Source organism: Peromyscus californicus, unplaced genomic scaffold (assembly GCF_007827085.1).
Source record: "Peromyscus californicus insignis strain IS unplaced genomic scaffold, ASM782708v3 Scaffold_11__1_contigs__length_118956290, whole genome shotgun sequence".
Taxonomy (NCBI): Eukaryota; Metazoa; Chordata; class Mammalia; order Rodentia; family Cricetidae; genus Peromyscus; species Peromyscus californicus.
The window spans coordinates 92,618,913-92,632,395 of NW_026294402.1; the positions used below are offsets into that span (position 1 = coordinate 92,618,913).

Below are 13,483 nucleotides of genomic sequence, written 5' to 3' on the forward strand. Positions count from 1 at the left end.
ACCTGGGGTCCTGCAAAATGCGGTTGCCAGCCTCTCTCCACCCCCAAATACAAACTATGTCTCTTGTTTTCTTTAAGATGAGGAGCCTGGTCAAGAGGTCTGTGTATAATGAAAGACATGGAGGACGCTTGTTGAATCCATTTCCATTCTGCCCGAAGCCATCTGCTTTATGTCTATAATAAACAGGATGTTTGCAGCCCAGGTTGGCTGTCAGAGGCACTCACTGCGTGGAAAGGGAAATTGACAGCCTCCCAAGCCATGAGCATTAACACATTACATCCGCAGTGATGGCGCTTAACCTGCCTGGCTCTTTCCTTCCCAGGTCTCAGTAAGAACCTGAGACAAATGGTCACAGGATATGTGCTGGGTTAGAATGGAGTATGTGTGGGATAGTGGCCAACTTTGAATTACCTGGCAAGTGAGGTCAGATGTGTGTAGCATAAAAGGCTAGCATCCTGGATATGGGGATCGCCTGACCCTCCTTTCTGGAACACATGAAACTGGAATCTGAGCAGGTCATTCCTGGTTTAAAATCTTACAGAATTTTCTCCTTGCTAATAGGTTAAAATCTATGTTTCCCATGTCCCCAGCCTACAGGATCCTCCTGCCTCTGCACCATCATGTTGAGCCCTCACATCAGCTTACACCTACGTGGGGGGCCATGCTGACACCTTGCTCCTTCCTGCCTCCTGTTGCCCTGTGGTTTCTGGAGTAGGATGCCCCTGCCTCACCCAGGCTATATCCTCCTCATCGCCCCCTGGGCTCCTGCTCCCCACTACCCCGCCTGGGAGCTCTAACAAGCCACCCCTAGACAGTGAGTGGGTGGGTTTCTTATGGCTGCTGTGACAAACCACCACAAACAGTAATTATGGAAGTCCAAAGTGTGCCAGGAAAGTGGGAGCAGGCCTGAGATACCTATGTCTCCTCTAGAGGCCACTTACATTGTTTGGTGTGGGCGCCTTCCTAAAGACTCCCTCCCTTCTTGGTCACTGTTCATCCATATATCATCTCTCACCTCCTATAGGGCCTGCCTTGATGAAACTGGATAATTAAGATATCTACCTTGTTTCATGGCTGTGGTAGTTTGAATGAAGATGGCCTCCATAGGTTCACAGAGAGTGGCATTGTTTAAAGGATTAGGATATGTGGCCTTATTGGAGGGAATATGTCACTGGGGATGGGCTTTGAGCCTCAAGCCAGGGCCAGTGACTCACTCTCTCTTCCTGCCAGTCTGGATGTAGAACTCTCAGCTACCTCTCCAGCACCATGTCTGCCTGCATGCTGCCATGCTTCCTGCCAAAACAATAATGGACTAAACCTCTGAACTGTTAGCCAGCCCTGATTAAATGTTTTCCTTTGTAAGAGATACCATCGTTGTGGTGTCTCTTCACAGTGATAAAAACCCTAACTAAGATGGTGGCCATGTGTTTATTCACTTCTGCAAAGTCCCGTACCATGTAACCCAATATAAGTCCAGGTTCCAAGGATTCGGATGTGAGCATCAGGGGTCTGTTAGTCTGTCTCTTGTGGAGAGCTGTTAAGCTATAAGCCCTCCCCTAATGATGTTGAATTGTTCCTCCCATCCATGACCCAAAGCTATGTGAGGACAAGGGCCATATCTGATTTGCTTTGTGTTGTACCTGATGCCCAGAGGTCCAGACACTAGCAGATGCTAAATCCAGTTATCTGATGGGTGCATAGAAGATGGGCAGTGCCAGAGGCCTGACCGTGGTACAAAAACTGGATAGTGTCTAAAACTTGCAGTGACATCCTTTCAGAGTGTCAGGGCAGTACTTGGGGAGGGTGATCTCGAACAAAAATGGCCGGATTCTGGGACTGTTGGGGCAGAATGACCACCATCAATTTTCACTTCTTCAAAGCAGAGGAGTGACTCTGGGGTTAGTGTGTTGGGGGTAGCTATCCCTGTTGACAGGATCATTATGTTGAAAATGGCACAGCAGGGTGGATTTGTTTGATTAAGTCTAAACTGGTTGGATGGGACTGATGCATGTTGGGATGCCTTCAGTAATCTCTAGGTCAGCAGTTTTTTGGGGTTTTTTTTGGTTTTTCGAGACAGGGTTTCTCTGTGTAGCTTTGCACCTCTCCTGGAACTCACTTGGTAGCCCAGGCTGGCCTCGAACTCACAGAGATCCGCCTGGCTCTGCCTCCCAAGTGCTGGGATTAAAGGCGTGCGCCACCACCGCCCGGCTTTTTTTTTTTTTTGGTAGGTCAGCAGTTTTTAACCTATGCGTTATAACCCCTTTGGGGTGGAATGACCCTCTCACAGGGGTCACCTAAGACCATTAGAAAACACAGATTTTACATTATGATTCATAACAGTAGCAAAATTACAGTTATGAAGTAGCAATGAAAATAATTTATGGTTGGGGGTCACCACAACATGAGGAACTGTATTAAAGGGTCCCAGCATCTGGAAGGTTGAGAACAGCTGCTCTAGGTCCTCTGTTTCTGTGTACAGAAGGCCCAGTCCAGTAGCAGTTTGCTACAGATAAAATCAAACAACAAAAAAGAATTAACCATGTAACAAAATGACTTGGTCGTGGCAGACAGTGGCCCTCACCGATGTTACAGGCATTTCCTGAGTCCCTGTGATGTGCTGGGTACAGGAATTGAAGGTAAGAGGGTGGAGCCTGGTAGAAACCACACACTAGGACCTGCCTTCCACAGGGGAAGAACCATGGGAGAAGAGGCAGCCATGCCTCCATGATTCTGTGGCTGATAAAAAGGGGAAATGCCTGCAGGTCACATTTGCTAGGTGGAGGAGGGGCCATAGGTAAACATTCCAAGAGCACCTTTAAGGGGGACCCACAGCATGATGGGGTGAGGAGAGCATCTCAGGGGGCCTTACCCTCATTACAGAAGCAGCAGGTTCTAATTGACAGGCAGATGAATCACTCTGGAGCTGACTATGAGGTGGGAGGCCATAGCTGGAGAGGGAAAGGGGGGCAGAGGTGGAATCCACTCTGTCTCCAGTTAATGATGAATTCCAGGAAGGCACCCTCAGGTGTTAAATCCTCCAGCAGCAATTATTGCTTACTCTGCAGGCCTCCGCTGAGTGCTTATTGATGAGCAGTCTTTCCCAATCGGAGAGGTCTCCCATGCTTCCTCACCCTACTAGACACCATCAGAAGTGAGGGTAGTAGATCTGTCACATGCACCTGCCGCGGCTTGCTCTCAAACCAGAGCCAGGTGTGCCCTCTCATCCGAGCCCTGGAGTGAGTCATTTCGACTTGATGCTTGTCTTTTCTCTGGGTTTGCTTGGGAGAGCTTAGCTGAAGCCAGAGGGCACACACCAAAAGGGTGTGCACTGACCTTGTTCCCAAGCCAGCCGGGCGGCCAGGGTCGGGTGCAGCTGGCCATGTGTTAGCTGTTTCCTCCTATCCAAGATGGGGCAGAGCAGAGTCACTGTTGAAGCAATTGTGCCCATGGCAAGGGAAAAAAAAAAAGAAGAGAGGCCCTTAGTCAAAGCCATTTGTTCTTCTCAGCGTGACACACTTCCGCCATCGATGCCGCCTTTCAAACCAGCTGTTCTAATTTACCTTTGGAAAAATGAACCGAAACCCCAGGATACCTGAGATGTTGTGGTTACATTTTGGTGGTTCTAAATATTTATATTCTGTCAAAATGAAGTAAGATATTGAAAGAAAGGCTTCAAGATAGCTGTGATTAACACACAAACAAACAAGCTTTCTTTACCAGACACCCTCATCATGAGGCTGCTCTTGTGTAAGCTGGTACACTTTGCACATATCTCATTAAGCCACTTCACGCCCCCACCCCTAGAGGAAGAAGCCTGCAGCAGCCTGTAGCCAGCGTTCTTTGCACACAGTAGCGGGTGTTCCTGTTGCTTAAAGGAAGTTTGGAGGACCCAGCTGTGCTACATCTGGCCTGTGAGGCTGCATCCTCACTGGTAGCTCAGGATACATCCAGGAACAACTTCCCTGCATTGCAGGGCACACTAGGCCTTCTCAGGGCCAGAGGCAGGTCCCTGGCTAGCTGACAGAGCCCCTTCTTCAGCATCCACCAAGCCCTATGGCAGGCCACACTGCTTGGAGCTGAGATCCACAGATGAAAAGGCTGCTCCTGTTCACATAGGGCATACCATCCATGGAGCAGGAAGCACAGGAAGCCTTTTTTCTTCAGTAATGTGGCTTGTGACTTAAAGATACATCCCAGACCAGCTGGCCAAGCTCCAGGGCTTTCTGCCCTCTCAGCAACCAGGCAGCTGTACCCCAGCTCTGTCTCAGCCCAGCCCTGTGGATTAGCTCATCCCATCCCAACCACCCCCCCACCCCATTGCTGATTCCTACTGGAAAGGCTATGAGGCCAAATTCATACCTGTCCAGCCTCCCTCATGGCTAGAGCAGCTGTTCTAGATCTAGAGACCTAGTTCTGACCAAGGACACAGAAGCAAACATCTACGAGGAAATTAAAAGAAAAAAACAAAGCTTGTGTTCTGAATAAGAGGGACAGCCATTCCAATCCTCGCTCCTGTAGGCTGCACCAACCTGAGGCCATGTCAGTAGCTGCAGCAGCAGCAAGCTTGTGACCTTGAGGGAGAAGCCCAGAGAACTGCAGGTCCTCATTGAGCCCTGGAGGCAGCGCCATCACCCAGATGTGTGCTTTCTTCTAAGCCTTCTGTCCGGAGAGAAGCAAACAGCCCTCCATTTGTTTCAGCCTCCAAGGTTAGGAGTCAGATGCGCCTCCAGCTCTCTAGGAGACCCTCACTGAACAGGGAGAAGAGTCCTGGGTGCTGAACATTAACAGGTGTGCTGGGGGCTGTTCTCATGTGGGAACTGAAGTAGTTTCAATCTGGAAACTTGAAACTTTAAAGAAGGTGTCATGGGGATCTTACAAAGAACCCAGGAATGTCAAGTTCACTGTTGCTAAGATTTTAAAAAGTAGCAGGTAAGCTGTGCTTGGATACAGGCCTGGAAATGTGGACAGGAGGGCCCAGGTTACACACAGGCCTCAGGTCCCAGGAACCCTTTCTGTTCCCTGTGGACTGCATTAAGTGTGGTCAAGGCACCATGGGAAGAGGAGCAAGACAGGAGTGAATGCCTGCCTCCTGGGGCCAGGCCACTGTCGGTTACTATTGCTGCAGAGCACATCACCCCCCAAATGTAGCAGCTTCAAACAACATGCGAGGCATTTATTCATTTATTCATTATCATGGCTTATGGCCCCACAGCATCTGTGGGTCAGCTGTCTAGATATAGTTTGATCACATCTTCTGACTCAGAGTGTCAGTTTGGGTTTCTATTGCTGTGATGAAATACCAGGACCAAAGCAAATTGGGGAGGAAAGGGTTTATTCGGCTTACACTTCCACATCACTGTTCATCCTTGAAGGGAGTCAGGACAGGAAATCAAACAGGGCAGAAACCTGGAGGCAGGAGCTAATATAGAGACCATGGATGGGTGCTGCTTACTGGCTTACTCCTCATGGCTTGCCCAACCTGCTTTCTTATAGAACCCAGGACCACCAGCCCAGGGTGGCACCACCCACAATGGCCTGAGCCCTTTCACATCAATCACTAATTTAAAAAATGCCCCACAGGCCTGCCTATAACTTGATTTTATTGAGGTATTTTCTCAATTGAGGCTCCCAGGGACTCTAGCTTGTGTCAAATTGACATAAAACATAAAAACAGTTTGTTTTGGAGGTGTGCACAGGGCTGTAGTCTCACCTGAAGCTTGACCACCACGGGCAGCTCTGCATCACACTCACGTACACAGTTGTTACGGACAGACATGGTTTCACCACGGGCAGCTCTGCATCACACTCACGTACATAGTTGTTACTGACAGACACGGTTTCTTGTGGTCTTTGGTGACCACAGCTCTCCCTCAGTCCCTGGCCCAGTCAGCCCCTCGGTGGGCAGCTCACAGTGGGCAGCAGCTTCATCAGAGAGCAAACGAGTAAGAGAGATGAACAAGAGGGAAGCTAGAGAGGCCTTCTGTAACCTTATCTCAGAGGGACCTTCCTGTCTGTTAGCTGTAGTCTGTTAGAAGCAAGTTATTAGCTCCAGCCCACACTCAAAGAGAAAGGATTACAAATAAATGCCAGGCACAAAGATCGTTGGGAGCCTTCGAAAAGCTGCCTGCCACGGATGCATGGCTATCTTCATTCTCTGCTCCTGTGGTTGAGGAAGGGAGGAGACTGAGGCTCAGAGGGGAACTGTGATTTGTCTTTGGTCTCACAGAGAGGCACAATGCTAGTCAAAGCCCAGCCTGCCTTGAGTGACGCTTCACTACTACCTCCAGGGCAGCATAGCGGAGTCAAGAGAGCCACCAGCAGCTAGCCCATGGCCAGGATCATTCTTCTCTCCTTTAACCGCACCTCAGTGCCCAAAGTCACAGAGTAGGAGGCTAGAGGCTGGCCTGGGCCTTTCAGAGTCCTTAGGTCCCAGATAAGGTTGGATGGCTCAGAAATCATGCTGACGTGTTTGCATGTCTAAAGAGATACTCTGTCTACAAACTCCCTGCAAACATTTTGGGAAAAACTTACTTGTAGTGGTGTGTGTGAACAGGGAAGGAAGGAATGTTCAAATGTGTGGCAAAACGTTAGTACTGGGGAAATACGGGTAAAGAGTATATCATAGTTGTCTACCCAAAAGTTTTTTGCAACCGTTTTATAAGTCTAAAATTATTTCAAAATACAAGTTTTCAAGAGTTCCACCCTGGAATCTGTCACAGATGACTTCATGGGAATCTTGCAGATCTTCTTCAGACCAAGAGAACCTGGGGAAGAAGTCAGGAAGAGGAAATATAGACTCTGAGTTTGGGTTGCCTAGGTGCCAGGCCTGGCCCAGCAGTTCCTAAGGTCCCCGAGCCACACACTTGAGACTGACAGAAGGGTTTGGAGAAAAGGTTTTTGTCACACTGTGGTTTGTAACACTAGACACAGTCCCGGGACTATGGTGAGTTCTTCATAAATGTTACTGTTACTGCCTCCTTTTGTATCTTGCAGTGATTGGTCATGGCTGTGTGTGGTTTAGATGCGGATCTAGACAGTTGTCTCCATGCTGACTTCCTGACATGATTTTTTTGTCCCTCTAAAGCAGGGTGGCCACTGCAGTGGGTGCGGATGTGTGTGACAGCATGAAGAGCCGAATCCCTGTGGTGCTCCTGGCCTGTGGGTCCTTCAACCCCATCACGAACATGCACTTGCGCTTGTTTGAGGTGGCCCGAGACCACCTCCACCAAACAGGTGAGTCAGAGAAGCAAGTGCAGCAGAACTGACGGGTTGGGGCTTGTTTGATGGTGTCGTTGTCACCGTGAGTTAGACTGCTTGGTTGGTTCATTCTCCACTTAAGTTGGAGGCTACATTTCCTCCAACCTGAGCAGAGGACTCACACCCCTTAGCTGTGTGGCGTGTGCAAGTCCATCCCTGGCCGTAGAGTTGATATGTCTCTCAGTCCCTCCTCCTCGCCCACCTAACTTTGTCCATGAATACTGTGAAGACACGGGGAAGGGACAGTTAGGGAAACTGTGCCGCACCCAGGGCCTCCTGGATGCTCTCCACATTTACCTATACAGCCGAGAATAGATAACATGTGCTTTTGAAAGGTTCTGCTACCTACAGCAAGTAAACCAATGTTCAGTAATGGGAATTGACATTTCTCTTTCTGAAGAATAGATCTTTCCCTATAACACACTGCTTTATGTATTCATAAATTTATTTTATGTCTGCTTTATGTTTTCATAAATGTGTTTTCTATTATTGTGTTGTCCAAAATTTTGCCTTTAAAGGCATTTTTACACCAGAATCAATTCCTATTTATTTTTAATATAGAAAAAAGGTATTTGAATAACATGTCAGTCATTTCTTCACAGAAATCATACACAAATGTTGGCTTCTTTTTTTTATAGAAAATGACTTTGTTTACAAAACATACTTTTATTACTGAACAAATGATCATGTATGTCTACTCATACAAATAAATGGTTTTTACAAAGGAATTTTTTTGAAATACAAACAATGCCGTTAAAATTGTGTTGTAGGCATTAGTAGGCAGTATACCAAAGAACTGTAAATGGCCAATAAACTTGAGGCTAGATACTCGAGGTCACTAGGAAACAATGAAAATGTGAATAAAAACATGAGGAACATGGTCAGGTTATAGGTGTCATGAGGGCAGTAACTGTGGCTGCAGTAGTGCCACCAAATGACCACCACCTGTCACTGGGCTGGTGGCTGCTTCCCAGTAAACATCAGTTGTAGGCGTCAGTAGTCTCAGCTTACGAGATTGGCAAAGGTTAAAGGTTAAAGACTGGCAGAGCCCAGCACTAGCAGCCTAGGGAGGAAGTGGACCCTTGTGTTCTGGTAGTGATCCCATCAACTGTGAAACAACTTTGAAGGGCCGTTTGGAATTCTGTGACCAAAAGGTATAGAACCAACATCCATAATCATAAAAAAGTAGATAAATCAGTCATTGAAACCAAACCAGAAGCAGCAAAGGCTGAAGCAGATGTTAGAATTAACAGAGATGATGATAATCGATACTTATGTGCCATATGTTCAGTGTTTAAATAAAAGCATAGGAAGCGTTAAAAAGGGCCCAAATCAAACTCTAGAGATGAGGAAAATGTGTGAGGTGAAAAGACACCTGTTAGTGTGAGTAACACATCAAACACTACAGAAAAGACAAAGGAGAGGGAGCTAAGGCAGGGGGACCAGCCAAAAGAAAATGCAGAGAGAAAAAATCATTTTAAAGCAGGAGTAACCATGATCCGCGTGACAACTTCAAGCTTACACCTGTCACTGGACTCTCAAAAGGAAAATTCAAAAAGAGAGGAGGAAAAATGTTTGCAGAAGTCGCAGCTGAAATGTGTCCAGATTTGATGGGAACAGCCCATAGGTCCAAGGAGCCCAGCAAAGCCGAGCTTAACAAGCAGGAAGGAAACAGTCCAAGGGATGTGACCATGAGATTTCTCAAAACCAGAAGGAAGACAAAAATCTTAAAAGCAACCACAAAAAGAACAAAAATAAGGGTGACAGCAGCTGCCTTGTTACTGAATTCACTGGAAGAATCCAGTACAATGACTTCCTTAAAGGACAAAAACGAAAGGCCCTCTGGTCCAGAGTTCTGTAGCCAACTATATATCCAGCAGAAATACCTTTGGAAAATAAAACCAAAGTGATGGTGTTTGTGCAGACACAGAGGCTGGGAGGCCTCGCTACCAGCAAACCTGTACTTCAAAAGCCATACTCCTAATTCCCCTGGGCAGGGGATTGACAGCTAGGAATGGGGGCTCCCCTGAGGGACTGCAGAGAGTTAGAAACAGTGACCACATGAGCATCATGCAGTAAGATGGTGTGAGATAGAAGCTTTTTAACGTTTAAATGTCTTTTAAGGGAGGTTGGCAGTTTAAGTGAAAATTCAATATTGTGGGTTTCTAGCCTGGAGAAGTTTAGGACAGCATTAATGCACTTAGGAGAGGGGCAAAATGCAAGTATTCTGCCTGTGAAATACTTCAGTGGTACTCAAAGACAGACTCTGATACCTTAAAGATAAGCATTTAAACCCCCAAATATTTGTGTGTGTGCATACATGTTCTTGTGTGCACATGTGTGCATCTGTGGAGATAAGACAACCTCAGATGGTGTTCCTTAGGTCCTCCCCCCCATGTTTTTGAGACAGGCTCAGTCACCAGCCTGGAGCTTGGTAAGCAATCTGGCTACCTTAAATGGTTAATAAACTCCAGGTGTTGTTGGTTGTCTTTACTTTTGCTCTTACTCTTTTGTGGGACCCGCCACCCAGCTCCCAAGTAAATCACACACACAGGCTTATTCTTACTTATGAATGCCCGGCCTTAGCTTGGCTTATTTCTAGCCAGCTTTTCTTAACTTAAATTATCCCGTCTACCTTTTGCCTCTGGACTTTTAACTTTTCTTCTATATATCTTAGTTTCACTCTTACTCCGTGGCTGGCTGGGTGGCTGGTCCCTAACATCCTCCTCTACTTCTTCTCTTGCTCCTTCTTCTCCTCCCAGATTTCTCCTCCCATTTATTCTCTCTGCCCGGCAGCCCCATCTGTCCTTTCCTGCTAAGCTATTTGCAGTTCATCTCTTTATTAGAGCAATCAGGTATGTGTTTTAGACAGGCAAAATAACACAGCTTCACAGAGTTAAACAAATGCAACATAAAAGAATATAACACATCTTTGCATCATTAAAGCAAATGTTTCACAGCATAAACAAACATAACACATCTTAAAATAATATTCTACAACACCCGGAGTTTTACCTGTCTTTGCCACCCCAGCACTAGATTATGAGTCCACATAAAACCATGCCCAGTCTTTTGTTTGTTGTTTGTTTTCTTTTGTTTTGCATGGGGTCTGAGGATTAAACTCAGGTCCTCATGCTTGAAGACAAGCACTTCGTAGATTGAGCCATTATCCCTGCCCTAAGCCCCAAAAGATGAGAACAGACAACTCTGGTTAGTAAGTACAAAGGAAGTAGTATACAGCCAGATATGCTCAGTTAATTCAAAAGATTAAAGAGGGGACAGAAGCAGGTGGGACAGACAGAAAACAAGATGAGACCTCAAAACCTGACGATATCAATAATCAGTTTAAATACAGACTAGTGGCATCTCATACTTTTCAGATTACCACCCAGTAAAATAAGCAGGTCTCTGCTGTCTACAGTCACCCTGCCCCCTCCTCTTCGGGGAGATGTGTTCCAAGACCACCAGTGGATGCCTAAAGCTGAAGATCACATCAAACTTGATATACTGGGTTTCTTCCTACACAGGCTTATCTATAGTAAAGTTGGATTTATATATTAAGCAAAGGAAGATATTAACGGCAGTAGCTAATAAAATGGAATGACTGTATAACAGTGCACTGTAATAAAAGTTATTTAAGACATGTGAGCTATTTCTGGAAATTTCCATTTAATATTTTCAGAGAATAGTTGACCATGGGTAACTGAAATGGTGGAAAGAAAACTTGCAAATAGGAAAGGCTTATGGATAAAAACCATACTTCACATATAAAAATATAGATACGTTAAGGGGAAAGGAATTGAAGATTATCCCACATGAACACTAATTAAAGAAAAGCTGGAGTTGCTGTAATATCAGAGGACAGAAATTTCAGAGAAAAGAATATTACCAAGGAAAAGATAGTTTTTCCCTAATTACAAACTTAATCCCAGTTCCAATATACAGAGACCCACAGCCAGACAATATGCAGAGAGTAAGAGACCTTTGTAACACTCAGCCCTAAATGGTTGTCTCCATCAAATCCCTCTCCGCAGGGCCCAGGGAACCCTGTAGAAGAGGAGGTGGGAAAGAGGTTAAGAGCCAGAAGGGATGGAGGACACCAAGGAAACAAGGCCCTTTAAATCTACAAGATCAATGTGAGCACATAGGAACTCACAGAGACCGAGGCTGCATGCACAGGGCCTCTACAGATGTGCACCAGATGGGGTCCTAGAGCTGAAAGAAGTGGACACATGTTCCCATCCCTAACCCAGAAGCCATCTCTAATTGAGAACCACTTGCAAATGAAAATTTAGTTTTCTCCAAGGGAGTCTCACTAGGAAAACAAACTACTACCATGGCCCAGCAGTAGACAGCCAGCAGAAAATGAACTCAGCAGCGTCTTAGAAAGTTCATTGTCTCATAATGTCATGTCAGGGCTTTTTAATTCTCATTTTTTAAATTTTATTTTATGTGTATGTGATAGTTTGAATGAAAATGGACCCATGGGCTCATAGGGACTGGCACTATTGGGAGATGTGGCCTTGTTGGAGTAGGTGTGACATTGTTGGAGGAAGTGTGTCACTGAGCACAGGCTTTGAGGTCTCAGAAGCTCAAGCCAGGTCTAGTGTGTCTCATTCTCTTCCTGCTGCCTGCTGATCAAGATGTAGAACTCTCAGTTCCTTCTCCTTTTCTGTCTGTACCCCACAATGCTTCCCACCATGAGGATAATGGACTAAACCTCTGAAACTGTAAGCCAGCCCCAATTAAATGTTTTCCTTTATAAGAGTTACTGGAATCATGGTGTCTCTTCACAGCAATAAAAACTTGTAGAGTTTTTTGTAGGCTTTATTGATAATTTTTATTAGTATATATTCACTGCTCATGGTACTGGGTTGTATAAGGACATTTTAATGCAAAATATATAATATACTCAACATGTCTCCCATACCCCTCCACCATCTTCTTTCTCAGGAAAATCTCCAAATTTTTCTATCGATTCATCCCAACTGCAATAGGTTTTTGGTAGCAGTGAGCTGCTTCTACTATCTAAATAGAATTAGAATTGTCGGAGAGTGACCTCACTGAAAGAAGCGCAGCTTTGGAGTGACTGTAACTATCAAGCTGCAGCATTTTGACAGCATCACATTGCTGTAGGTAAACAGACCAATGGGACTGAGGGCCAAAGCTGAGCCTGTGCACATAGACAGCTGCTTTCTGTGGAAGCACAACAGGCAAAATGGTAGAGAAGGGAAGTTTGTTCCATAAACGGTATTAAAATAATTGGGTGCCCATATGCAAAACATGTTTAACTCATAGGTCACCCGTGCACTCTAATTCAAATGGATCATAAGCCTTAACATAAAAATCCAAACCCACAAAAGCACAGGAAACAATTTTGGTGACTTGAGGTGGAGATTTCTTATATAAAACACCCAAAGTGTGATTCAAACGATGGTCAGTTGGAGTTGATCAAACTACAAGATGCTCCAGAGACACAGTAAAAAGAAAGAGAGGACAGGTCACAGGCTTGTTTATGTATTTGATAAAGGATTGGTGTTCAGAATGTAAAGCGACCTCTCAACTCAGTGATTAAACAGATATTCACTCAATATAAATTAGCATATTTATATTAAATTTAATATAAATTAAAAATTTTAAAATTCACTCAAAAGATAGGTAGATGGCAAGTTTTCACATGACAAGATGAACAAAGGGCATGCAATTAAGAGCACAGGGTGATACCACCACACCTGTGAGGAAGATGGCTGAGGACAGGCTGACGGGAGAGTTCTCATAGCCCATTCTGAGGAATGTAAATGGAGCAATGCTGTGTGAAATGGCATTGCAGTTTCCTGAAAGTTAAATGTCTACCTACTGTGTGCGTGCCCAAATCTGTGCATGAATGCTCCCAGCAGGGTGAGCTGTCAAATGAACCAGATTGTGACTACATAAGCAGATTGTGAATGTGCCAAATGATACTCAACAGAAAACAGACCAAACCAACAATAGAGATGAAGCTCAAAATAATGATGCTGAATGAATAAAGTCAGCTTCAAAAGAGCCTATTTTATATCCCATTTCTAGAAAATTTTAGGAAATACAAGTTTTCTAGTGTGTAATCTACAGTGGCAGCAAACGCAATTGGGGCTGAGGGGAGGGGAGTGGCCTAGGGCAAGAGGTAAGTAGAGATTTAGGTTCCTGCGTTCAGGGGTGTGTGTGTGTATGTGTGTGTGTGTGTGTGTGT

The 13,483-nt window shown here is 45.4% G+C and overlaps 1 protein-coding gene across 3 annotated transcripts in view; it reads left to right on the forward strand.

The window, feature by feature from the left end:
• Positions 1-13,483, forward strand: part of Nmnat3 (nicotinamide nucleotide adenylyltransferase 3) — a 130,200-nt gene that overhangs the window by 53,960 nt on the left and 62,757 nt on the right. For 2 of the 3 annotated variants that reach the window (XM_052717708.1, XM_052717693.1), the window contains exon 2: positions 7,085-7,233. In XM_052717708.1, coding sequence (XP_052573668.1) covers positions 7,125-7,233 — 109 coding nt within the window. In that variant the 5' untranslated portion in view covers positions 7,085-7,124. The remainder of the gene's footprint in view (positions 1-7,084; positions 7,234-13,483) is intronic. The other variant, XM_052717699.1, reaches the window with a different exon arrangement.